The 27,947-nt window shown below is 43.9% G+C and overlaps 2 protein-coding genes across 2 annotated transcripts in view; one reads left to right on the forward strand and one right to left on the reverse strand.

Moving 5' to 3' along the window:
• The window catches only part of lcor (ligand dependent nuclear receptor corepressor), a 99,366-nt gene extending 92,421 nt beyond the window's left edge, over positions 1-6,945 (reverse strand). Inside the window, exon 1 of the mRNA XM_047577253.1 lies at positions 6,248-6,945. Coding sequence (XP_047433209.1) covers positions 6,248-6,344 — 97 coding nt within the window. The 5' untranslated portion in view covers positions 6,345-6,945. The remainder of the gene's footprint in view (positions 1-6,247) is intronic.
• Positions 6,946-8,504: 1,559 nt separating this feature from the next.
• On the forward strand, positions 8,505-27,429 carry LOC125002264 (MORN repeat-containing protein 4-like). Its single transcript, XM_047577290.1, has 5 exons — positions 8,505-8,650; positions 12,935-13,006; positions 21,116-21,230; positions 21,968-22,077; positions 24,590-27,429. Exons 2-5 carry the CDS (start codon positions 12,940-12,942, stop codon positions 24,766-24,768), a joined length of 471 nt encoding a protein of 156 aa, XP_047433246.1. The 5' UTR covers positions 8,505-8,650; positions 12,935-12,939; the 3' UTR covers positions 24,769-27,429.
• Positions 27,430-27,947: the final 518 nt, after the last annotated feature.

Genomic DNA, 27,947 nt, shown 5'->3' on the forward strand with positions numbered 1-27,947 from the left:
TTGAACGTGAGGTGGGACGCTGCTGCAAAAGAGCACATCGCTCGGTGGACCTTCTCCGGATAAATAAAGGTTCGCACACACACACACACACACACACACACACACACACGAGCCTTCTGTCGACATCCACTCAGTGCCAGTGGTGTATTTTGCTTTTCCACAGATTGCAACCCCCACCCCCACCCCAAAGAGAGCAGCCCTCCTCCCACGGGTCTCCTGGTTGGCATGGATCAGCCCCTGAGACAGCTCCACACACACACACACACACACACACATATATATACACACACACACACACATATATATATATACACACACACACACACTGCAGCAGTATGTGTGTGTGTTTGCATGCATGTGTAATGAGGAGTGTATGTGGAGATTTACAGTGTTGGCATCCGGTCTGGTCAAATGGGTGGATCGCTGCCACTCCCCCCTCCTCCTCACCCCTCCTCCCCCCTCCTCGCCCCCCGCCCCCCGCCTCCCCCCATCGGCTCCAGATAAATGTGCCATGTTTTGTTTTCCTTTTCAGAAAAGCCCATGAAAAGAATTAGCAAGATGAGAAAGTAGCAGGCAGATCTCTCGGGGCGTCCATCTGTCCATTACTGAAATAAAAGCTGTCCGCTCGGAGAGGGAGGCGTGATGGAGGGATGGAGGGATTTTTGTTGACCTGATGCGGATTTGACGCCGAATACTGAGCGTAATCGAGGGACTAGATAGATAGATAGATAGATAGATAGAAAGACACTCTCAACCAAAATGGATGATCTTGCACATCGCGGCTTAAGTGTAATCAGCGAAGACGTTTCCCGTCTCATCAGCCCCGGCCCACTCTCTCAAATCCCTCCCTCTCGCCAAATCAGCGCGATTCACGCGGCGGCTCATTCATTAATCGGCGGTAAACAAAAGGAAATTAGGCGGAGACGCGGCTGATCAAGAAGAGGGACGGGAGTAAGTCGTTGGGGTGACAGCGACGAGGATCTCTGAATCCTAGAGCCGTAACAATTAGTCCATTAACCAATTAGTGGATCTGCGGGATGTTGACAACAGAAACAAACTGCATTCACTGGAAAAATCTAATGTTTTTGGTTTGTGTTTTGGGATAATTTTTTTCTAGTTTCAGTTATATATCTCTTTGGTTTGGAGTATATCTTCTGATTTTCTGAGTCATTTTATTTTGATGAGTTTTTTCAAGGTATTTTTGGGCGTTTTATTTTCGGGTTTGTTTTTTATTTTTAGTATTTTTTAGTAATTGTTTTGGGGGTTGTTTTTTTGAGTATTTTTTTCTCTTTATTGGATTTTTTTTCTTATCTCGTGATTAAATTGAGCTCTCAGTAAAAGAAATAATGCATTTATTGTTTCAAATGCCCTCTAAACTCTGAAATAAAATGAGTCCAAAATTCAAAACAACTAAATTACTCAGAAATCAGAAAAACAAACAAAAGAATATCATAAAAATAAAATTACTCTGACAAACATAAAAAAATGAAATAATTAGCCGTAAAGCAAAACAAAAAATTAAAATTAGAAAAAAAACAGATTATTATTTATTTTTTCAAGTGAATGCAATAAACTTCCATAGTTATCCTACAGGGATTAAAAAAATGCATTCCCAGTGCATTCTCTGGTTTCCTTATTCACACATTTGTTTCTGACCATTTTAGCTCCGTTAAAGGTTCTTTTAAGGAACTGAAGAACATGGACAACGTAGCCTACGTACAGTCATTACATAGAGCAGTTACTGGTTTACATCATAAGGTGGCGGCTCCCTTGTTTTGACTTTTCCATCAGTCTCTTGACTTCCTTACTTTCACTAGTGTGGAAGCTCGTGAAGGCTACAAGCGACCACAGTTTTATTATTTGTGAGCATTATAAACCGTGCCGTGACACCTGGCTTTATATGCTTTTCCTATTTGCGTTAAATAAATGTGAAAATCCCTTCACTTGGTCTCCTGCCTTGCAACGTTATTAATGTTGACGCTATGCTACTAGCATCTGTAGCTAAGCTTCACTCCAACTCCACGTTACACCAGCGACTTTAGATCTTGACACACGTATGAAGAGTGATTATTGACATTTACTTTCTTGGACATCGGAATTTAAAAGATAATTTATTTTTTGATATTTGATAGGATCGGAAATTTATCGAAGTGCCGTCTCCAGCCCCAGTTCTTGGAGCATTCACACAATCAGTACGTTTGCTTGCATGGTAAATATATATATATATATACACATATATATATATTTCCTTAATCCAACTTCAACTGGACAACTCAAGTAAACCGATACCGAGACACCCAGATAATGCGACTGGAAATCGATTTTCTCCACCGTATATATGCCTTTAACTACACAATGCGTGTGTGCACGCTCCACAACGGCTGCACTGCCGTGTGACCCCGAAACAGAAACATCCAAGAAAGTCAGACGCAGAAGAAGAAGGTAAACAGAGTCGTAGAAGAACCTTACGTACGAGATTAAAAAGGCTGAACTATCATCCGTCTGGTTGTTGTCTGAAATGCCGGTCTGACACATGAACGACTCTTGTTTATTATATGACGTAACAGATCAACCGGAATAGTGGCCGTATTAACCCCCTGAAAAGACGCATATCGCCACCTAGTGTGGAGGAGGAGAACACGTTCCCGCCAGTTATTCGATTTTCTCCGCTGCACGTGAACTGGGACGAGGATTCAGATTCATAAAGTTAAACTTTGAGCGTAGCTCGATCAGGCTGTGCATGTAAAGTGTTTAATTTGCAGGGTTCGTCCTCTCTCTGACGCTGACCGATACTGACATATCAACATGATGTTAAAAAATAATTAAAATCCTTCTTTGGAGCGCAGAATTTTTTATTTTTTTAATGACACTGGACATAACAGCCCTACGCTGACACCTGCCTGAACCTGTGGTCAACCGGTTCACCGCTGCATTGAAAAACCCGAGCAAGTAGAAGCTGTGTGTGCGCTGCCTACCTCCACCGACGGCATCGGCGCTGCGTTTGGAGAAGTGTTGGAAGTAAAATAGCAATCTGCCACTCAGACTCACACCTCTCTCCCTCTCCTCCGCAGTCTGTCTCTCTGCAGCGCTGCCACACAACCTTTCAGCAATCAAATTAGCTGCACTCTCTTACCCAGAATATGTGCCAAAGGAATCAGCAGTTGGACTATAATTGCCACCAACTAATAATGTTAACCTTTTATGGCATGCAGGCCTCACTCTATCACCGGTCCTGCAGGGAGGGAGAGGGGGATGAAGCTGCATCCATGTGCAACACTGTGAGCTGTAATAAACTGGAAGACGTCGCTTTTCCTTTTCGTGTGTGTGTGTGTGTGTGTGTGTGTGTGTGTGTGTGTTCTCTGACCTTCTGTCTCCAACACTTTACCAAGGCTTTCTAAAGAAGGTGGGAAGCTTCAGGCCAGCGCTCGCTCCTCTGTTACATACTTTGCATGTAATTTCGGAGTTCAGAGAACTACTTTACCCAAATCAAACACTCCTGTGGTTAAGGTTAGGTTTACACCGATCAGGCATAACATTATGACCACCTTCCTAATGTTGCGTAGGTCTCCCTTGTGCCTTGAAAACAGTTCATCAGAGGATGGACATTGGACTCTGCTGGGTGTCCTGTGAATGTTGTTAGTGTTTTTTTTTTATACTCTTGGTAGTAGCGCGTTTCCGCTTTAGTATTTCCGACTGTGAGATTTTTGGATTGTTTTGGATCAATAAAGAGTCTGTGAGATTAACTGAGATACAAATGGCTCAAACCGGCGAAGGTACATGCATAGGTTACAGTGTCAAGGTGGGTGCTACATGTCTAAGTAACATCCACATGAATTAATACCAGGTCCAAAAGTTTCCCAGCAGAACACTGACTTTTCACAAGATGATTTAAATGTTATTCACTTCTCCTCCTTTGCAGTGGTTTTAATGTTGTGGCTGATCGGTGTAAACGTTCTAGTCTGATACATGCAACATATTTAAGGTACTTGCTGCATTTTCAGTACTTTAAAGTTTTTTATTATCATTACTATTTGAGGACTCACAGGATTTGGGGAAGAAGTTCTGCAGATTCCAACGTTTCAAAACCGGATTCAAACATCTCTGATCACTGAAACCGGTCGGGCCTCGCAACCCAACGAACAACCAGACGCACAGAAATACAGCGAACCAAGACGCCCGCTCACGGCGCCGCGCACGTATCTGAAGCGAGCTCCACCATCCACCTGTGAGTTAATGGGCAGCCTTTGTAGTATCTGAATGCCCCGTGGAATCATTGTAACGCAGCATTTTCCTGTGCATAATAGTGAGCTTGCGGTGTGTTTAATCAGTGTTTCCTCCCCCATTAGATTTCTTATCGTTATAATGGGCTACACGCGGCTCTTTTACATTGTAGGTAATTGGGACTCTCTGAGCTGTGTTACATTTTTTAGGGAGGGGCCAACATCATCATCCAGCTTTTAACTCAAACCCAGTGACCCAATAAATCATCTAAACAGCACTAATTACACTAAGAATATAGGCAGAAACCAACCCCCCCACAACCAAAGCAGGAGGCAACACGTGAAACCACAGAACAGATTAAAGCAGATTTTTTCGTTAAAGTTCAACCGACATTTGGTGAAGATAACGATGAGGAAGGAGGCGGAGGATGAGCCTGGGTTCCTTTTGTTTTGTTTACTGGCTGTGATACCTTCTTGGTTCATGTTGATCAGCTGAAGGTTGGAGATTATGACCACACACACACACACAAAAAAAGCTCCAGCAGCCTGCTCGGAATCTGGAGTTAATATAAAGCGGTCGGGTGGGTAAGTAGGCTAGGTGACAGGTCAACGCGCAACATCTGGACGCAGAGACGCATCCAAAAACAAGTGGAGCAGCAACACCCCGACTCTGCTGCTGCTGCTGCTGCTGCTGCGGTGGTGGAGGTGGAGGTGGTGGTGGTGGTGGAGCTGCTGCTTTTTTAAAACCGTGGATAAAAGCCAGATTAGGAGCCTGCCGGAGAGGCGAGGAAACCCGGAGAGGTTAGGAGATCAGAGGCGAAGAGTGGATGATAATCTTGCCATAACATCGAGATGGGTCAGAGTAACCGGATTAAACTGAGCTAATGAAATACACCACAAACGATGGAGGATTTGAGAAGGGGTGTGTGTGTGTGTGTGTGTGTGAGGGAGGGAGGAGGAAAGGGGGGTAAACATGAGGAAATCCCAAATAAAAGCTGACGTGAACCAACAACCAAAGCGGGAAGGAGGTTTTAAGAACCTATTTTGTTCCTCTCCCTTAAGAAACAAAGAGACAAACAAGCTGCTGCCTTTAACCGGCTCTGCAGTGGGCCGGATGCTGTCATGTCATAAACATGTTTAAAAAAAAAGAAAAAAAAAGAAAAGAAAAGAAACATAAATAATCTGAAGCAAACTGCGCCGCGGGCCAAATCTCGGCACTTTTTCCACCGCGTCCGGCTCCGGGAGCGCCGTTTCAACAAGTATCAAGCCCGATTCAGAAGCGAGCGCCGAGCCCCCCCACCCCCCCGCTCATAAGCTACCTTCCCCCTAAAATACAAAAATTATTCCCACTGACATAACCCCCCCCCCCCCACACACACACACACACATCCCCTCCCCAATGCAGCAATGCGCGCTCCCAAAAGCCGATTTCCAGGGCAGCGGAGTGGGAGGAGGAGGGGGCGTCATGTTTGGAGATTGAGAGCGCGCACTGCGCCCCCCCACCACCACCACCATTTAAAAAAAAAAAAAAAAAAAACTCAATCTGGTGACGCGCACTCGGGCACGAGTCTGCCTATAGCGACGAAGCCCATTGGCCGAAGCGCTGCTCCATCTGCACACGTGACATGCCCTGCTTACAATAAATAAACAGCTATGGAATAATGTATAAAATTACACCAGGGGCTCCGGGACGCCGACAAACAGATTGAAAAGCCACAGTCGCACAGATCTAACACTTGGGCAAAGCGCGCAGGTGAAACACCGGGCGACACTCCGTACATGACACCAAAAACTTAGAATCATTTTGGATGTGTCCGGTGGGAGGAGGGCAGCGCCAGGCTACAGCCGTGCGCAACAACAAAAAAAAAATGACAGCTTCATGGAGACCCTATAGCTGGACATTGCAGTCCCGGCTCCCTCTGCTTCACACACTCCCAAAAACAAACTAAAACGCGCAGTTACCGGCACCCTCCGGTCGCCGGGACCGAGCCACGCACACGCACACACACAATGCCAAGCGAGCTTACCTACACAGTGAATGAGTTTGTGCCTCCAAGAGTCAAGTTCCTGCCGAAAGCCGCGCCTCTCTATCGTGCATTGCTGCCTTTTGCACAGACTCGCCATTTTCTATCGGCCCCTCCCGTGGGCGCGCACATACTGCTGGGTGCTTCCCTGCGCGCACGTCACCGGTGGTTTTTATTCTAGGGCTGGGTGGAGAGCGATATGAGGGGGACGAGGCTGCAGCATCCCCCTTTCTATAGCGCCCGTTTGTCCCACCCACCGAAAAGCGCCCCCTCCCCATCCTTCTCTCGCAGCATCTCCGCGCGAGGATGTGCTGCCATTGGCCGTTTAATGGGATGTTTGTCTGTTTTAATGTTGTGCAGGCTGGAGTAAGGCACATGGCGCCCGTGCTCCAAATTTGCCGTGGCTTTAAGCTATGTGTGTCAAAGGGCGAGTGTGTTCCGGGGATTTAAAAAAAAAAGGAAAAGAAAAAAAAAACGCGCATAAAGACGCTGCATTGTTTAAATCAACAGATGTGTTACAGTGCAAAGCTTAACGTGGTAGTAAATAAACTGAGGCCCAGATTTCCATGATTGTAGCCTGTATGAAGAGGCGCTGTTATCCTAATCTGTTAAAACATTATCGCGGCCCACTTCGCGGGCACCTATGCAGAGTGCGTGTCTCTCAAAACCCCCCCTCAATGTTCAGCCAGTGATAATAGCATGTTCAGACTTCTTATTTAGCCAATTACTGGATTAGGACAACTCACAGAGCAGTTTTAAATTCATTAATTAATGTGCAGTCATCAGGCTCTTTCCAGCCATTGCGTCTTAAATGCATTTTCCGTGGACTGCATCACACGATTTTCCACGCCTGACATTTAGGGTATTTTTTCATTTTTATTTTTTTTCGAACCCTAAGCTCAAGGCTCAAGCTTACGCTCACTCCCCTGCTTACTAAACCTCCCCAAAAAGTAACGTATACTTTGCATTTTCCAACAGTTTTAACCAAACAGAGCATCGAGTCAAATAAAAACCAACAAAAATAATGAATAAATACAATTATATGGCCTGTAGCAGCTTTTATTACCTGGGCTACCAGGCTACATTCTTTCCAAAAAAAGACCCTAAGATCATTACCAGATTACAGAGCTCATGAGTTATGAGGATTTTCAGCATCATCCCCATGATGCCAGTAATTAAAAATTTGGATGGAGGAGTGGTGGTGTGATCCCTGACTTTTGAAGAGAATAGTGTGGCACGAACAGTCTGAATGGTCCTATAATATTCAAATGCATCAGCTGTTTGCACAGTTCTCCAATAAGATTCTGCTCTAAAGTTAAAGAAAAATGCTTAAATATGACAGGGACAACAGTAGAAATACTTAAAGGACTTTTCTGTCTTTCTTTTGTGGCGTGACTGAGCGGTGTGAAACAACATTAACGTCACTGTGTCCTTTTAGGGGGTGCACCAAGTGTTTCATTTAATAACCACACATGTAAGAACCAGGGGATTGATGGCTATGAGTGTTGTTTTTTAATAAGTGTTGTAGTTTTAATAAAGCAAAACCAAAATTCCCAAGTGGCCTCACACTGGCTTCCTATGCAAAATATAGCAAAACTCCACAATACAGTCGAGACAAACGGGCTGTTATTGATAAACGATCATCGGTTTCATTTGCAAAAACCTATAGGTTCATTGTTTCCTGGCTTATTAATATTCAAAAGTAGCTGGTTAAATCAGCCCCCGGTTTTCCCCATGAGAAACAAAATGAGGACAGCTGAGTTTTGTTTCAATTGGGTCACCTTGATTATTCCCCCCCACCCTTCTCCTTCTTGGCTTTTTACTGAATTAAAGCCTTATTGGCTCTGGATCCATATCACCTCATTTAACAAACCCTCGGCACCTCAGTGCAGCTGTTTTAACGCATCGGCAGAACAATAAATCAAGTTCCATAAAACTCGCCAAAACGCGGGTCTAATCACCAAATTGAAACATGAAATGACACGGGATCATTAAAGGGAACCTCGCTGCCTTTTTTATAATCCTACGGAGACGGTGGGCAGGACATAAAAAAAAAAAAAAAAAAAAAAAAAAAAGGCAAAGGCAAGGGCAAACGCTTTAACGGAGGAGCACTCCGGCTAATTAAGTCGTTGAACCCGTTGCCCTCGACAAAGATGTCCCCTGCAGAGGGCTGGACGGCGGCGCCAGGCGACCAATGGGAGGGCGTCTTGAATCGAGGTGGGCGAGTCGCAGCCAATCGCGTCGCTCGGCTTTGGAGAGACGCTGAGGCAGCTCTTGCCAGGAAGCTAACGGCCACAAGAAACAGGCTAAATAGTCGCTGAGAGGAGCAGAAATCCTCCAATTTGCCGTGTTGTTTTCAGCGATGTAGAGAAAAAAGGGGGACTGGTTTTGCTCTTTAATAAACAGGTAACGAGTTTATGTTATTTGTCCGGGCCTGTTTCGCGCGTGTGCGTGCGCGCGTGTGTGTGTTTGTGTGCTTGTGTTTTGGAGGCTGACAGCGACATGCCGGCAGGATGAAAGGGATTATGGAGCCGTTACTGTGGCAACATTAGATGGAGGGATACACACTCCTCCTCCCGTCTAATCTGACAGGGGCTCTGATGGCATTTGAGCAATTATTCAGCCTAATAATCAGGCCTTTCTCTTCTTTCTTTCTTTTTTTTTTCTCTTTTGCTTTTCTTCCTGGGTGAGCAGCCTAAATGCTCCTTTGATGCTCCGTGTCTGTGGCTGGTTGTCAACAATCTCGCTTTGAAACAATGGAAAAGAGGAGACACATCACAGAGGGACACATTAGTAAACACGGCTGTTCGGCCGATGGAAATGTGATTATGATAAAGAAATTCAAACGAGAACTGAGATATTGTGATGCCAAAAAATAAAAAAATAAAAAAATGAGGGAATAAATGAATACAACACAGCCGTTAGACTAACAACAGGCCTACCAGTAGCTTAATATGTAGCAACAAATTAGCCTAATTTTTACTCCTAATGTGCACAATTCAAGGAAAAGGAAATCACAGAATATCCTTTGTTGTCATTGCACAAAGCGCAGGCTGAACGGTGCAACGTGGTTTTGTTTGCAGCTATGTGTAAACAGTGAAATAATATGTGTTCGATAGATAGATAGATTGATGGATACTTAATTAATCCCAAGGGAAATTTAGTGTCCAGTAGTTTGGTAAAAAGAAAAAGAAAAAATCTAAATTTAACAAAAAATGGAACTGAATTGAACAGACTGTGATATAGATGATAAACTATAATTATCAATATGAATATAGCTATAGAATATATTGTTTATGTGCAGTGTTGTGCAAATTGTCGTTGGTTACAGACTGGTTTTAGGTTATTTACGTGGTTGAGAGCGTGTGGACAGTGAAGTTTGAGCCTTTTTTTTGATCCTGGTCCAGCTTGATCCACCGTACAATTTTAATTCCACGTCTCACGTAACATCTACATCATACGGATGTTATCAAACCCAGAACCAATAGACTTAAAACTTCTACATCCTTCAACGTCGTTTTCATTCGACCATCTCTAGTCCACCTGGACTCTATAGACAGATTTGTTTTTACATCACTGTTCAATGCTCCTTTCATTTGCCGCTTCACCAACACCACATTCATTTGTGCGCCACTTGTACATTTTATTGTGTGTCGCTGATATATGTCGCTGAGAGCCTTGCTGGACATTGACAATAAAACGTCTTATTCTTTATTTTGCAAAGAAGTCTCACTGGAATCGTCAATGCAATCAAACACTCACGTGGCGTCATTTAAACAGACGACAATAAATGGCACAAAAGTATAAAATCATATAAAAAAGTGTCGTCTTCGCTTCAGGGTGAAAACGCATTCGCCGAGGCTGAATGAACTTCACAGGAACGAGCCAGACGACGTATTCAGGCCGAGGTGAAAATGAAATGCGAGCTAACACATTGCGTGAGACTAATAAACATTGTAGGTATCTTTATTGTCAGTGTACAAGTACAGTGAAATGTGGATGGAGCAAACCCATTAGATGCGTAGGGTCCAAAAACAAGGTACTAAAAATAAGAATACTTAAACTTTGAATACTGTTTACAAATGTACACTCTGCTCATTTGAGGCCTTAGAGAACAAATAACAAAAAATATCATTATGCAGTTACACAACCGTAGCTCCTAGATGACAAAATGTTGGTGGGTAGTTTTTTTTGTGGGAAATTCGGACTTAAGACGTTAGTATTTCTAAAAAGCTTTCACTTTTCTTCAGGGATGTCCGATAACATCGGCCAACCGATAATATCGGCCGATATTAGCCTATTTTTGTAATATCTGTTCATATCATTATTGGTTTTACCACCGATAATGAAAACAGATAACATAATGTTGTGCTCCTGCTGCTTGTGGGATACTGAGACATTTACCATCACGTGATTGATGACCTTATCAAACCGCACCCAGAGCGAAAACAACAACACAGTGTAGCTAGTGTGGCTAACAGGTTGCTTGCTACCTGAAATTAGTCTAGGCGGGAAAAAAAAACGCCTGCATATATCGATATACCATATTGCTTGATATCGGAATCGGAAATTAAGAATTTGGACGATATCGGATATCGGCAAAAAAGTCAATATCGGACATCCCTACTTTTCTCAGATAAACTGTATTTTCTGTGACTCTTAAAACCAAAAAAGGGCCACACGCTGTAGCCTAGCGTAACCAAACTAACCCAGGTCAGCTGATTAGCACTTCTTTCCAGCAGCGTAATAAGTTCTCGCTTAAGTTCCCCAGACCAAACTCAGGCCGCAAACATTTTGCGGATCAGGGGAAAACTGCCTGGTTTCAAGGCTATTTCCACTCTGGAGTGTCAATAAATAGATTTCTGAGAAAACTTATACAGATCCTTACATCCAGACACCAGTCGCAGCCGCACGTCCGTCCTAAACGCCACGCAGCTCTGATCACCGAGCCGTTGTTTGAAGACAACAACCCCAGGTACTGTGTTTATCTTCAAACAGGACTAAGATGGAGTCGTTGGCAAGGAGACAGAGCGCTAGGACCTAATGGGAGGCGTTCTGCCCACTCAAGTTTGTGTCGCTTATGCGTGTGAGAAGCAAGATACTTGTGTTACCTCACACAACGCGTTCTTGACTTTCTCTCATAGGGGCGCAAAGACGAACCAGTTTTACTCCCTTGAATTTAATGTCAACGCGTAGCACAATGTCAGTAGCGCAGACGACGTCGGACACGGTAAGAGAAGCCGTAGCTTCACCGTAGCCGTGAACCCGTGTCACTGAGCTGCTTTACACAATCAAAGTAGCTAATGATAACACTAGGAATACAAGAGTTCAGAGCCTCCTTCAACCTACAAATATACCGGCCCGCCACAACATTAAAACCACTCACAGATAATAGCGGATAGCATTTAAACCATCTATGTTCTGTTGGGACACTTTTGCACCCGGATGTTGTTTAGACACGTAGCACCCACCTAGACCAGACCAACTTCCTCTAAATTCACTAGAACCCACACTGATCAAGCATCTGTGGGATGTCACAACTGTTTTGGAGGCACAAAGGGAGACCCACACAATATAATCAGTGTGGATCAGTGTATATAAACAACACATTGTTCTTAGCACGGGTTCTTTGCAGGCTACAAATAGCCACTGGCTGAGACCAAAGCTAGACCAACTAGCTGAGCTGGTTTTGTTTTGACCTGCCGTCGTTGAAAGTGTTGAAAACCCCTGCTGATATTTTCAAAAAAGGGCAACGCACTTGTGACGTGTGACGTGCCACGAACCAGGCTGAATGAACGCAAGTGTCTCGAGACTCAGGTCGTCAATGTGGGGACACATCAACCTCCCAGCCCCAGAGTAAAGAGCCGAGTAAAAGGTGGCAACATGTGACAGATGCAAGAACAGCCTCATCACGCGGCGAACGCGTACGAGCCGGCCGTCTTCACGAACACATTTAGGATGAGCTCAAATTCAAATGGACAGAAAATTAAATGTCCACCATTTCTCATTAAAAAATATTTAGGCCATTTATTAACCAGAAATTCTTAAAATTGTTGTTTACAGCTTGTTAGATATTAATATATATATATTTTTTTCGTTCCTCTGTTTTTTTACGTCACAGTAAATGTAATTAATTTATTTTTTAAGGGTTATGGTCATTGCATCAAACAGAATGAGACATCTGAAGGACATCACTTTAGGCTCCGGGGAATTATTATGGGCATGTGTTTGTAGCTTAAACAGTTATTTGATTTGTAGCGGCTAATACTTGAGAGGATCGTCTCTGTTTGCTGGCCTGCTCGGAATGTCCACCGTGACCGAGTGGGAGAAAAATCCCTGAGGCCCGGCTCGGGAATACGATGCGTGAATGCGGCCCGTGGTTTCGGATTGAGGCGTTCAACAATCACGCGAGATTGGGTGTCGACGTCCTCGGCCATCATCATCAGAGGAGGCCGCGCGCTGACCGGTTCTCGTCACGCTGGGCGTCATCGGGCGTGAGCGTGGATCCCCTGAACGCACAGTCTGAGCTTGATTGCTCCCCGACCCACGGCGGGCTGAGAGGCGGGGGTGTTATTTGACGAAGGTGGAGGGCGGTGGGGCAGGACTTGATGAACTCCCAGCTCTGTGTGCATGTGTCAAAAAAACAGGTCGAGATGACGGGTCTTTTTGTGCTGTGTCGTGTGCCAACAGGACTCATGACCCTGACGAGAGGATCCTTCACCTACTCCAACGGCGAGGAGTACCACGGGGAATGGAAAGAAGGCAAGACTCACCTGCTCCTACACCCGTCACCGTGGCCACACTCGCGTGAAAGTGTTGACGTGAAGTGTGGAATGTGACAATAAGTCACAGGCAGCGACAGAGCCCGCGTAGATGCATCGCGGCAGCGCGAGAGGCGCGGTCTCCAGTAACGTACACCGACCAGCCACAACATTATGACCACAGGGGGAGTAAATAACACTGACCGTCCTGCGTCTGCTGGGGAACATTTAGACCTGGCATTCATTTGTGTGGACCAGACCAGACCAGACACCCCCACCCCATAGCAATGACACCCCTTGATGGTGGCACAGTGCAACCTTATACAGACACACACACACACACACAAACACTTCAAAAAAAGAAAAGAAAAACTTGAAGAACACCACAAGGTGTTGACCTGGCCTCCAAATTCACTAGATCCCAAACTGATCAAGTTTTGGAAGCACAAGGGAGGCCTACACAGTATCAGGAAGGTGGTCATAATGTTATGCCTGATCAGTATATGTGTAGTACTCACGATCTAAGGCTGTTAAGTGTGTACCCAACAAATTGTGACATCTTTTACACGTCTTCTTTGATTAAGTGGCAGTGGATAAATGTTGGTGAAGAAAATTAGCTTTTTTCTCATTGTTTTTCTCATTGCGTGGCCTCATAAGCTAATGTTGCCCCTTTGAAACGAGAATGAACTCTTTGCAGTCTTTTCACACAATCGTCCCTGACACCAGCTAAAATCACCGGCAAAATTCTGTCCGTTCTTCTGCACCAAAGGCCGTCATTTCCAAGATTGTTTACTTGCATTTCAAACCTGACAAACATTTCAGGGGAACTGAATCAAATTTGGACATTTTATAATCCACCTCCTTGTTTCCTTTCACTGAAATTGCTTGTTTCAAGTCATTTCTGGTGCCAGACTCTCTGATAACCTTAGACAGTCATGCACGTCTCAGTCTGGAGTCTGGAACTCCTGATTCTAAATTTACGGTTTAAAGGAGTGATAGATGTAGCGGTGTACTGACAGCCTCCAAGCGACTGATTTGTTTTTTAAAAAATCAGTTTAACTGATTACAATGACAGCAGGACTACACCACCTTCGCAAAAGGGAATAAAACGCTTGCTTATTAAAGCAGGTTGTAAAAGCCAACAATTTCTGCAGGATGCACTTATATTTCTCTAATCTAATATGTGGCTCAGAGAAATAAGATAAGAGAACATAAGATAATCCTTTAATTTATCCCGCAGTGGAGGGAAGGTCAGTTTTACAAGGCTAGGAATACAGCATACTTAAAACATAACAGTAGAAGTATGGAAACAAAAATCGGTTTGAAAAACATGGTCCATTTCTTTTCAATGCATGCACTTACATTTATTTGGTGAGACATTGCCGGTATTAAAACATCAAAACAACTACGTTTAAAAGAGCTTAAAAATGACGCTTTCCAGCCTGAATGCTTTTTCTCAGGGGGGCTGAGCAACGTTATACCAAAAAAACTGGAGCACACCCTCAGGTTGTCAGTTTAAATATAAACCACTGCGACACGGATGACGACAAGGCAGCGCAGAACAATAGCCAAGAGCCTCCGGCATCTCATCTGTGGTGTTTTGGAGTTTTTCACTGGCTCAGTGATGTCCTATTGAGATACAGAACACTGTGCAAATGGTTTAGGCACTCAAGATGTTTAGATCCTTATCCATCGCACAGTACAATCAGGGAGGCGTCCGATCGATCCCATAATCATTCTGCAGTGGGACGACGAGCCCTGACAACCGGACTCGTGAAGAACTGCGTTCAGAAGCAGCAGGATCAAGGATTACTGCAGCACAGTTTATCCCAACATCAAGACCGATGGATAGTTCAACTTCAAGGTGCTGTCCCAAACCCTACCAACGCACCTTTAAAAGCAGGGTTTGAACATATCTGGTGTTATTAGAAAAAAAGTATTTAGGGTTATATTGAGCTAAGGTCACTTTGTAAGAAGTTAACTCATAAGTAAAACAGTTTAGGAAGTTATTTTTAAAGCATACTGACTTCACTCATACCCCTTTGACATTGAAAATACCGGGTTGACATGGGATTCGGCGTCGACAGCGTCATCATTACACATTTAAGTGCGCCAAATCTATTCTTGTCGGATGCAGAGCAGCTCGCGGATCTCACGTTCTTGCCTGTGCCCTGCCATGTTCGATAAAAAAGTGCGCCATATCGCTATACAACCTGTATATAAACACGGCCGCGCATGCGCAGTTCGTATCAAGATTCCTCGGTGCGATTTCCCCGAACATGGCGCAGGGCTAATTCACGTGTGCGCTTCCATTAACAATCGTGCGACAACACATTTGATTTGTTTGATTGCAAAAAACGGACAAAAATCTCTTCCTCTCAGAGATCGGTCTCTTGTGGGAGTAGACCAAAACTTTGCTCTGTTTTTGAGCTGCTCGCAGCCCTGGAGCTTCTACAATAGATGAAAGGCCGTCCATTGATAAAATCAGAATGTGACAGGCAGGTACATCAACGTCGTGGTGTAAATTAGCGGGTCGACGAGGCATTCCTGTTCACAGCGAGGCCGAGCTGAGCTGATAAAATCCAGGGTCGACTGCCGGGTGGTCGACCCGCGTCGACCTGGGTTTTTCGCTCGACGTGAAAGGGGCTTTATACTCCTTAAAACCAACGTACTGTAGGTGTTACCACGTGACACCGTGGTGGTAGCCCCACAAACATCTTTGGCCTAAGCCAACTCAGGCTGCACGTTCACTAGACCCTGGCTCCTAAAATCCTTCATCAAATGGTCCTAGCGATCTGAGCTACCCCCATCATTCCCAAAGACTCCCAAAGAGGCCTACGTATCAGCCGCTCAACCGTGGGACTAGTTTTAGCTGCGTTTTTATACGTGCTTGTGAGCTTGGAGATTGTCTGTATCCCTCTGGGACTTGTCTGATACCAGCACTGTATCATGTAGAGGCCGTTTGGTATCACAGATGCTCCTAATAGTAATTGGTTGTTTCATTAATATGGATGGAGCCAGTCTGGTGGAGCACGGAGAGAAAATACTGCGTCATATAGCTAAAAAAACAAAAAATAAACACGGTGGATTTCTTTGTAACGTCGAAACTATTTCAATTCTATGAACCTGCAAGATGACAGATAAAATATTTGCTGCTGTGATAACCTTCCCGAGACATAACATCCCCTCTAGGAGTTTTACATGCCATCGCACAGGTGCCCTGGTGTCTGATAAGCATGTAAGCACATTCATCTCGATTCCCTGATTCATGTTAGCAAGTTAAACAACAATACTCCATCACCACCACCACCAGCAGCAGCAGCAGCAGCACAGCCCCCTGAATTAGTTTAATGTAGCGCTGTTTATGATCTGCACCCTCACTTAACGAAGACCTAATGGAATAAATGGATGCAGGGAATGTTCGGGAATATGATATAAGAAAGCTAAATCAAGCAGCTTTTAATTAATGCGGGATTTCATGACAGTAGAGAAATGGATCATACTCTAAGTGAGTCCAACTGGCAACTATTATTATTATTATTTTTTTTTTTCAAATGAACCCATGTCCTCACACCAACACTTTGTATCTAATAGGCAAATGAGAAAAATCACAGAAAAAAGGCGTCAAACCAGATCTATACACACACATGCACACAGAGACCATCTGGTGCCCGTGAGCATGCTGAGGCAGGATATCACACTACCTGTACCACTATTTGCACTTTGACAAAAACACTTAGACAACCTTGAGGGCAAGGTTAAACAAAGAACAAAAGTTTTGGCACATAAGCAAGCGTGAGGCTGCGGGGAGAAACATATGGTCTCGCATGATTAGCAAAAAAAAAAAAAAAAAATCTGTTAAACTGGTTTGGCTGTGATGCACCGAGAGGCTCCCATTTCAGTACACGGGAGTTTCTAAGCGTGGAAGAATTAGTCCACTAATAGATGCAGCTCTGCGTTGTTTTTTTTTTTTAATCACGTGTGTTCGTATGATCCTTAAAAGTTAAACACAAGCCGCTGCTTCAGATGGCGACAGATAAAACCCATCATGGAGCACACATCCCCGTGTAAACGTTGAGGAGCGAAGTTTCCTCTTCGCTTTTGAACTTGAACAGTCGAGGAAATTGTCTCACTGCGCACTCCATCTGCTTTTAAGCTTCGGCATAATCGCAGAATAACTTAATCAACGCACCGAGTCTATTTAGAGACGTCTTGAGGCGAGTGCATGGAAGTTGAGATACGTTAGGTTCTGTTGAGATTTCACAGTTTGATCAAACAAACATCACTGGTGTCCTTCCTTCTAAACGTACACCGATCAGCCGCAACATTAAAACCACTGACATCTACCTGATGGCAGCACCCATTCCCAACAGGACGGAGTCTCACACAGACACACACAATAAATTACAATAAATAATATAAAACAGCCCCAAGGCGTTGACCTGGTCTCCAAATTAGCTCCCAAACTGATCAAATGTCAGCGGGATGATCCACAGAGGCTCCTCCCCTCAATCCATAGCACCCAAAGGCCCCCCCCCACTAACAACATCCCGTCCCCAGACACCACAGGACACCCTCAGAAAGACCATGTCCATTCTCCGCACAAGGAGGAGACCTACGTAATATTAGGAAGGTGGTCATAATGTTATGCCTGATTGATGTATATAGACATGGTTGCAACAGTCTAATAAAACCCATCGAGTCTGAGTCTCTAAAAATGCATCTTAAACCACGTTAATTGACGTTAACTGCAATGTTAAAATATGTATTTTTTTTTTTATCACAGTGAACCAAATACTTAGATAATGGATCCTTTTATTTGCTTCATTTCAACCGTTAATATGTCACAATTAAGTATTTCTCCCCCATCTTGTACGAATCCCCGTGTAAATAGTGCTAAATTGCTGCTGTGAATTATTTTGTAACACTTCCCGTTCCCTCTTCCCCCGAGGCGCTTACATTTTCTGCCGTTTCCAAAATATGTGTGATTACACATTCTGGGGATTTTTCCTCGTTGAACTGCTCGAACGGAATTAACGCGGCTTACGCTGCGCGGCGACGTGCAACTGTGCACGTCTGCGCCGCAGAGTGTCGCCTCGAACGCGGCCCCCGACGCGCGGCGCGCGTTGTGCCCCGGCGTCCGTGCGCGCAGAGTCACTGTTTGCACACAAACATGTAGGTGTGTTTCAGACAAAGGTCTACGGTGTCATATGAATAATTCAGTGGAGCGCTGGTTGAAGACAGGCCTGGGGGCTATCAGGTTACAGGAAGTAGGTTGGGTATATCCACAGCAGCGGAGGCACAAGCCAGAAGCCATTTACTACTGTACTTTACCCATGCGGTCATTTAACATCTATGCATTACCGCTATTGATTGACATAAAAGCCAGACAAATTCAGCTAAACCGTAATTAGCTGAAGACCGTGACCCAACGAGAGATTGGAGAGAGGCGCTACAAAGAAGCTGAATGACAGATTAGAGTCCGTCTGGAGGGATCAAATCCAAGGAGACGGAAAGGAAATTACTGTCTCTTGCAGCGGCGAGTCCACTGATAATCTGCAGCCGAAGTAAAAAATGAACTGCGTTCCTCGGAGCCGCCTGCGAAAACGCTAACGCCGGCGCCGCTTGATTTCATTAGGGCCGGTGAAACCGTTCGTACTTTAACACGTTTCTGTTTTTTTTGTTTTTTTGTTTTCCGCGGCCGTGACATCTCTGGCCCTCGTCGGAGCTCTTTCAAGCTGGATTCAATTTATACTTTACCCAAACGGAGTCACATGCATCTAAATGTATGAATGCAGAGTGTTTTCAGGAAAAAAAGGCAGTGGCTTTGAAAATGGAATGCAGAGCTCCAGATTTAGTGTCAGGCCAAATCTCTTCTCCAAATCTCCTGTGAGAACCCTGCTGAGATTAGGCAGAGAGTAGGACTTTAAGCAGCCCTGACAGATGGACTGCCTAATTTACTTTGCCCTTAGCTGGAAGCTAGGGACAACACCAGCTAAACTCCCCCAACCCACACACCCACGCCCACCACCACCACCACCACCCTCACCCCCTGCCTCACCCTCTGACAAGCTGCCATTTACCCACCAGTACCTCCCAGTGTGCTTTTAGGCCGTCCTCTCGTACCGCTATCCTCCTGATTCCCGTCGGGGCTGCTAATAGAAGCTGGCAAAGAGAAACTCTCACCTCTTTTCCCTCCGCCGTCCTCCCGGCGCTGGAAATTAGTGACAGAATTAGAGGGAAAATTGTGTCTCAGCTCAGTGGGAAGATGGTAAGAGGTGAAAAATGGACGAGGGCGACTCACCTTCTGTCATCTCGCACCAATTATGAATCTGCTAACTTCAAAATCGAAATTAAGGCATAATGACATGTTTGCCTCCCTCCTTTCTTTCTGTGCCCAAAATGACTTCCGCGGTAAAGCTCCGGTGCGCTGTACCCTCCAGCTAGTTTCATCCATATTGAAAGTTTTATCAGCTTAAACCCTCAGGCAACATTAGGGACATTTTGGTCCATTTAGGCAAAAATTTTCCTCTTCATTTTGGCTGCGTTTGTGCATATGGCACAATTTTTTGTGACAAAGTCTATCTCTACGCAAATTGTGTAGATTAGAAATTGAATCATCTTGAGGATTTTAAATGCCAGTTTGATTCTTAAAGTCACTGTAATTTTTTTTTTACGAAAAAACTAAACAAAAACATGAAAAATTTGCTATTAGTTAGTAGTTAGTAATTAGTTTCCATAAAACTAATGTTGGGGGCTGTGACATTTTTTATTTTTTTATGTTTTTCAAATCAGTCTTGGGTATGACTGAGATTTAAATTATCCATTTGATTGTATTCTTGTGACCTTAGCAGACAAACATGTCCGATTGACTTCCATTATAACCACATTTTTTAATCTCTCTGCCATGACAAAACCCTAATCTGGAATATTAGGGTTTTATTTATGAGAGAAATGGTCAAATTTGTCATTTTTAGTGTTCAACACTAAAATCAGCCATTTCCCCATAATAACACTTATGCATAAAATGTTTATGTCATTCGTTTTTGTGCTTGTGTTATTGAGCATAGCAGGCTATGTGTAGTCAAAGCCATATATGCACTCTTTTTTTTCTAGAAAAATAAAAACACGAGCCCCTTCTCTTACTGCACTTCACTGTGGAGAAAACCCAGCAGTTAGTGATTTTATGCACCTGATTAGAGTCCTGTTATAAACTGTTGTTTGGTCATTTCATTCCTTTGTCAGCGAGGAATGAAAAAGTTCTCCTCCGTGGAAAAGGGTCAGAATGAAAACATGTGACTCCCCGAGAGAAGCAGGAAAGTGAAACATCCTCAGGAGGAGAGTCAGAAATGAAACCCTAATATTGGAGAATGAATGATTTTATTGTGTCATGGCTGAGAGGTTCAAAAATGTGGTTATAATGGAAGTCAATGGGACATTTTTGTCCGCTAAGGTAAATTTTAAATCTGACGCTACACAAAAACTAGCAATGCAATCAATTCATTTATACTGATTTTTGCTCAGAGAAGGGTTTACATCAACACTGCAGCAGTGTAGTTGTTTTCCAATCATTTTGACCACGGGAATGGACGTGTAGCTTCCTGAGGCGCCGCATACCACATTATTTCAGAGGAAGTAAAACGGATCAATTGAAAACACACAGAAAACCTTTAAAATTTAACCTCCACCAGTCGAAGCTGCTGCCTGTAGCTCACACCGTCACAGCGGAATATGTGCAAACGATTCATCGCGCCTGGTTCTTATTCGTCCGAATGATGTCTTGTTTTGATCAGAGGCAGAGTCGTAGGATTTAATGACTGTAATTAATGGGGATTAATTTGTGTGTTTGTGCACCTTTTGTTTAATGTGTTTTATTTAATTTCACGGCGATAACCTAAACATGGACTCTAACGTCAGAATGAACAACATATTCAGTGTAGCTGCGTATTCTAGTTGCGCCTGGAGGAGTTCTTGTTTTGTGTCCCGATCGTCTCATAATTGTCACCACCTTGTTTTCATTTTGCACGTTCCGCCCATCTTCCACTTTTGAAATCTCTCGGTATCTTCGTGTCCAACGTCATGCTTCACGAGCCTGTTGCCGCCACTGCAGGTCTGCGTCACGGCCTGGGTCAGCTGACCTTCAGCGACGGCACGTGCTACGTCGGACAGTTTGAGAACGGCCTCTTCAACGGCTGCGGGCTGCTGGTCTTTCCCGATGGCTCCAGGTTTGTGCCTCGCTCCCTTGAACCTTTTTAAAATGAAATCTGCATTCATTCATTTTCAGATTCTGAAAGGAAATTTGGCCTAGAGATTAAAGCATTGACATTTTGCCTGTTGAGTTATTGGGAACATGCTAACGTTAGCACTGATTATTCACACTAATTAATCAGAAGATAAGTCTTATTTACTAACCTTTATGTAAAATAGAAAAAGCGTTTGTATCTATGATCTATAATCTAAGTTTCCCAGCAGGACGCTGAATTGTCACTAGTTTTTATGAAAAACTAGAGGATTAAAGTGGTTGTAATATACAACAAGTGGACATGAATAAAGCTCAACAATACGTTTTAAATCAGTTTGCCTTTCAGTTATTTATCATGTAGTGTTTCTGCAGATAATTCAACTCTGTTTTACAGTCTTGTTCATTTGTGGCAGTTTAACACTGGAGTAATTGTGTTCATGCTGTGTGCGTTTAAAAGGCCTGACGTTCTGCGCTTTGACTCTTCTCCCGTGTTGTGATGTTATCAGGTCCCGCTGCTCGGCGTCAGTGTCTCAGTGCAGGGTTCAGAGTCACATGTCTCATGTTCACGCCCCAAATTCCTCATATTCAGGGACGATATAAAAACTAAACTTTGAGCTGAGCTGTGTTTTCTGTTGCTTTCCTACAAAAAAACAAAAACAAACAAAAAACACTGCAATGCAGGAATTTAATTATGTCTTTTGTTTTTGTTTTTCTTTTCAGGTATGAAGGTGAATTCGTGCAGGGGAAGTTTCAAGGTGCCGGCATCTTCACTCGCTTTGATGGAATGAGGTTTGAGGGCGAGTTTAAAAGCGGCTGTGTGAACGGCTATGGTAAGACTTCCGCTACTCAAGGAGCATAAAAAGAAAGAGAAAGGATTTTCTTATTTTTAAATTGCTTCATGTTTTTTTAATTAAAGTAATGGATTAAATTGGAATACGTGAAGAAGTTAACCACCCCTTAATGATAATCCTGGGTTTCAAAGACTCAGTTTTATTGCAGTTTGATGATCTTTGACTTTGAAAAAAATATATATATATATTTTTACAACTGTTAAAGTTTGTCTCAAATTAAGCTATTTGTTCTCCCTTCCGAATGTTTGAGGTATTTTCAAATTACATTAGACTGAGAAATGTGCTAATTGACCTGGATCTGAAGCTCCAATGTGTCTGGGCTGCGGAGTCTCTGCAAGTAATCAACACGTTTTTATTTGAAAGCTGTCAGGGTGGCGAGATCAGTGTGTCACTGTGACAACTGGCTGATTTTTGTGCTTGTAAAAATAGAGATGGAACGTTGAGATTGTTGTATTTCCCCCCTCCGCGTGAGAGCGAGGAGTCAGAGCCGGGGCCAAGGGGGCCGTGTTAAAAGGCAGGGCTTCATTCCCAAGTGTGTGGTTCCTTTTTTTAGACAAATATTAACTCAAGTACAATTAAAAGTTAAACCTAAATGGAAACACGAACTCAAAGAGATGACAGGAGATAACAAAAAAACACACAACACAAGCATGAGTCTGAGTTAAAACCTCCGCAAAAAGCTGAAGTTTAGAAAACAACAGTTTGGTATTTTTAGCAGGCTGTAAGTAACCTGCTGCATCCACCGGTTCTAAGGCGACATGTCCCAAAGACTCGACAGCAGCCTTAGACTTAAACAGACTTTATTCATCCATAAAGGAAATTCCTTGGTCACAGTAGCTCAGTTGCGCATAAAAACACTTTTCAGAAGCACAAGTAAAAAGGAAAAATTCCCCTCTGTAGTCCGGTGTAGCGCATGTGACGGATTGTCCAAGATAGAGAACATTTTGTCCAGTGTCCTCGTCCCTCACTGACACAAATGCCTCCAATTCTCTGTCGATCACATGTGCAGCTTTTCGGATCAGCTCGTCAATTTGACTTATGGCCTTTTTGCTGGTACTGCTCCCCCAACAAATTACAACAAAGTACAAGCACAGCTTGCTTTTTAAAAGACCTGAGCTTCGTCAGGAAGTAGAGTCTACTTCACAGCATCACTGTTGTCCCTCCGGTCCAGTCTGTTGTTCACATGGATTCCCAGTTACTTGTAGGCGTCCACTACTTCCACCTCCAGGATGGTGATGGTTCCGCTGGTGACCTCTTCCTCCTGAAGTCAGCGACCAGCTCCTTGGTCTAGGAGTGGGTGGTTTGTATGGGGCCAATCCACAAAATATCCAGTCAGTGTTCTAGACTCCCGTCCCGTTCATTTCTATTACCCCTTTCACAATGAAAATACCAGGTCGACACAAGATTTTCAGACCCGGGTCGAGCTGCCTTTGTTGTGCTTTCATCTGGGGGTCTCTGCCACTCTGAGTCTTGATTCCTGATTCACATCGCCAGCAGCCTGACCTCCTGCTGTGAGAGCTGGGTGCCTGTTTTTTCCTCCCTCTCATACATCATTGCGTTGACAACGTTCATCATTACACATTTGGTGCGCCGAATCGCCTCTTCTCCACGGATGCAGAGCAGCTCGCGGATCTCACGGTGTTGCAGGTGCGCTGCTGTGATCGGTAAAAAAGCGGCGCAGGTCACATCGAGATTCCCCAGTGCGATTTCCGGAACGTGACGTAGGGCAAATTCACATAAATGATTGTGTAACAACACACTGATTGTAAAAATGGGTAAAAAATCTCTGCCCTTCAGAGATCGGTCTCTTATGGGAGTAGACCAAAACTGTTTTTGAGCTGCTCGCAGCCCTGGAGCTTCTACAGTGACACAATCTGAAAGGACGTCCATTGATAAAATCAGAATGTGACAGGCAGGTACATCAACGTCATGGTGTAAATTAGCGCGTCGATGCGGCATTCCTGTTCACATCAAAGCTGAGCCGATAAAATCCCGGGTTGATTGTCGGGTCATTCGCTCGATGTGAAAGGGGCTTTATACACCCAACCACCGCAGATTCATCAGAGGACTTCTGCAGGTGGCAGGACCCAGAGCTCCTTCTGTACGCAAATCACCCTCTCCGCACATCACACCACTCATTTCAAGTAGTAGGACATCACAGGGCTGACATAATCCAGACAGCAATTACATTTTGTCCAAAGGTGCAGACACTCAGTTTCTGAGAGAGACATTTCCGGTGCCTGACTCAGTGAATCCAGACATCCTTTCGCCTGACACACTTGAGTTGTGTCTTCTTCAATGTTTCTGCAGGTTTGAACAAGTGAAATTTAAGAAGACGTTTTAAGACCTTTATGGATTGGATTTAAGATACACAATCAGAGACCCATCAGAGACTATTTAAGGCCTTAAATGGGGATTTTTAGACATTTTAAAACTTTTAAAGACTCTACAGAAACCCTGTTGTTACTCATGAGCAATCTGTCTGGTGCAGGAGTGCTGACGTTGGTGGATGGAGGCCCCGGTGGTGCTGGTGCTGGAGGTGGAGGTGGAGGCGGCAGCTCCCACGAGGGTCTGTTCGAGACCAACCAGCTGATGAGGAGGGAAAACAGCCAGGGAGCTGTGCAGCGGGCGCAGGCAGCCGCTGCCAAGGCCCGAGCTCTGGCCAAGTGACGTGGACTACATCACCCACAGTGCCCCAGGACCAGGATCCTCCATCACGCCGTCCTCCTCTCGGTTTGACCCGCTCATTATGTTATATATGTTTTGGTCTCGCTCTCATCAAGTTTGGTTTGACGTAGCCACTGATTCAGAATCAGCCTGAGCCAAACCTAGATTTACTGTTCAGTTAACAAACCGGTGCTAAATCTTCTTCAGGGTCAGTGAACCTGACAAAAACTCTGGATTCAAACGTGCATGGGGACGTTCTCCAGTAATTAGGATTTGGTGATTTCAGACACGTGTGTTTAAACTGGGCTAAGTTAAGTTTGGGTTTTTAATGTTTCATAAAATCTGATCGGTTGTTTCATATTAATTATAATTAGTTTTAGTCATACGATGTATATAAATATGGACAATGCGTCCCCACTTCCTTGCATTGGCCAAACGACAACATTTTCCCAGCCCCCACTTTCACATTTATGTTTAATTAATGCTGCGCTTTGCTTTACCTCCACCACATACACAGAAGTGTTGGATTATGCACTGTATTTATCTATTTATTAGTTTTGTTTTTTACAACTCGGAGCTGTTGGCATGGCGACTTGTAGTGATCATGATGTCACATCCTGTTTCTGTAGCGTCAAATAATTAACAAAAACGAAACGGAGCCACGATATCGATGACCCAACCACACTTCCTCCAAACTTATCCAAAAGAATTGACACTTGAAATGTCAGAAACCATCCCTGACAGAATTGTGACCCAAGTCCCGCCCACTTACATTGAGGGGGTGGAGCTTGTGACCTATACTGCAGTCAGACACCAGGGGGAGCTCTACTTGCTTTGGCTTCACTTTAGAGGAGCGGTTCTACCATCTTCATACCGTCTATGGTATCAACTGTCAACATTCGAAAAGAAATTAAGGTTAGAAATAATTAAAACCCAAGAAATAACTAAAACTCAAAGAATCTGTTCAGATTTTATTGCCACGTTTATGCATTTTATGCGTTCTGTCAACCACAAACCAGATGCAAAACTAGAACAAGCTTCAGTGCCCGGTCCAAATATTACACCAGTATTCTTAAGTTTGGTGTTTGAAAACCTGACATAGAGACGCCCACATTTCTGGCCTGGATTAGACACTCACCTGCTTTTAAATATTACAACATGTGAATATCAGCAGGTTTTTGATATGTGCAAATGCTTCAGGAATGAGGGAGACATATTTATAAAACCCGACTTCATATTAACATTAGCGGAAGAACGTTTCATTAGCCATGAGAAAATATATATGTATATACAGTAGTGTGCATGTAGGCAGTGTTTAAACAACATGTAACACTTTACTTCACTTGTCCATAATTCATAATAGGAGCCAAATCATTTCCTGACGCTTTTCACCGGTGAGACCGGTTTCATTGGGCGTCGGTTATGAGGAAAACAGTGGCCGTGATGGATTCAAACGACTTCAATTAATTAATTCCCATGAAGCAGTTAATTGCTTTAGACAGCGTGGCAGAGGTCAGCTGATACCGCAAAATGGAATGCAAAAACACATTTGCCTACGTGCAAGTGTACACGTCAACATACAGTCTTATGCCAATAAAATTTCAAATAATTATTGAATATTTGAATAAAAAGACTCTCCACAGGTAAAAGCCAACTAAAGTACCGGAGTGACAAATATCTGCCTCAATTTTTTCCTACATTTAGCAAAAAATAAAGGACAGGAAAAACACCGACAGCCCAGTTTTAACTTAAACACGAGACTTGTGTTGATGATCACCAAATCCCCACTCGCTGGGTTTTCCCGCCCAGCCTTTCGGACGCGTGACCTCCCGCTGCTGCTCCAATCAGAATCCATTCAGCAAAGTTGGTGAAGAAGATAAAAAAATGTTTTGTTTTGTTCCCACTCAGTGCCGTTACACAGCTCAGTCTGATCACAGTCCAGCAGGAACATCTTCCTCAGTGCCAACCACGCAGTGCCAACAGGCTGCAGCTGATCCAGAATCAGTGGCTGCTCCTCATCAGGGAGGAGGTGGGGGTGGAGGACGGGGGAGCAAAACGACAAAATGAACTGGGAAGGGAGGCACGTGGTGCGTCGGCTGCGGTAACGAGTGCACTTTCTGCCCCCGAAAAGCCTGGAAGTTTTCTGTTCCACCAGCTTTTACTTTTGGAGAAGCAGAAGAGGACGTGTTGAACTGCGCTCCAGTGTGTCTGGGAAATTTAAACTTTCTTTTCACATGGAATTCCAGATGTTTAAGAGCTCGTCCTGTCAGGAAAAGTGGTAAAAATCCACTTTTAAGAGTTCAAAATGCGCTTTTCTTTCATTAACATAAAAATTTAATTTTTTTTGTTTGTTTGTTTTTAAAAAAAAGAATCTCTTCAGGGGTAAAAATCCTTTATGCAGTTTCTTTCCTTCTAGTCTCCACAACAACACCCAATCAGTGATTTTGCGTAATTCACAAAAACACACACACACAAAAAAAAAAAAAAACAATTAAAAAAAAAAAAAGATAAAGAGGATCACAAACCTAAAGCTTGTGATAAGCTCTAAATAACACATGTTTGACACGTGCGTCGTGCCTGCCGGGAATCAGTGTCTGTCCATGTGACCAGACTGGTGTGTAGATGTGCCATAAATGTGTGTGTGTGTGTTGCTGTATAGCTGTGGGCGGCTTGGGCTTGGAGGGAGGTAGGGAGGGAGGGAGGGAGGGAGGGAGGGTTTGGGGTATTAAATGGTTAATGGTTAATTGTCAATCATGTGAATATCTCAGAGTGCAATTGATTTAGGACGCGGTGGTTTTGGGGGCAGGTGGCGTCCTCACACCTTATCTCACAGCTTTTAACCGACTGGGCCCCACACGGGCGCCCGACTGTTGTCGTAAGTGGTAGTTTAAAGGGAAGGTGTGTCGTGTATTCAACATGATATGTCAGTGTTGGACGCAGTATTATTACTATGACTGTATTTTTTTTTTTAGTTTTTTGGTGTTTCTTGTTGTTGTTGTTGTTGTTTTGACGTATATTTAACCGAATGATCCTTCACAGTCTGCAAAAGCAACGAGGATCACGGAACCCTTTAAAATGCACCTTTAAACCTCAACGTGAAAAGTTGCCAGTAGATATTAACGCATGCGACCGTTCGGGCGGCGGCGACGTCGCCCTCGCTGTCCGGTTCAGACCGAGTTCGT

Source organism: Mugil cephalus, chromosome 2 (assembly GCF_022458985.1).
Source record: "Mugil cephalus isolate CIBA_MC_2020 chromosome 2, CIBA_Mcephalus_1.1, whole genome shotgun sequence".
Taxonomy (NCBI): domain Eukaryota; kingdom Metazoa; phylum Chordata; class Actinopteri; order Mugiliformes; family Mugilidae; genus Mugil; species Mugil cephalus.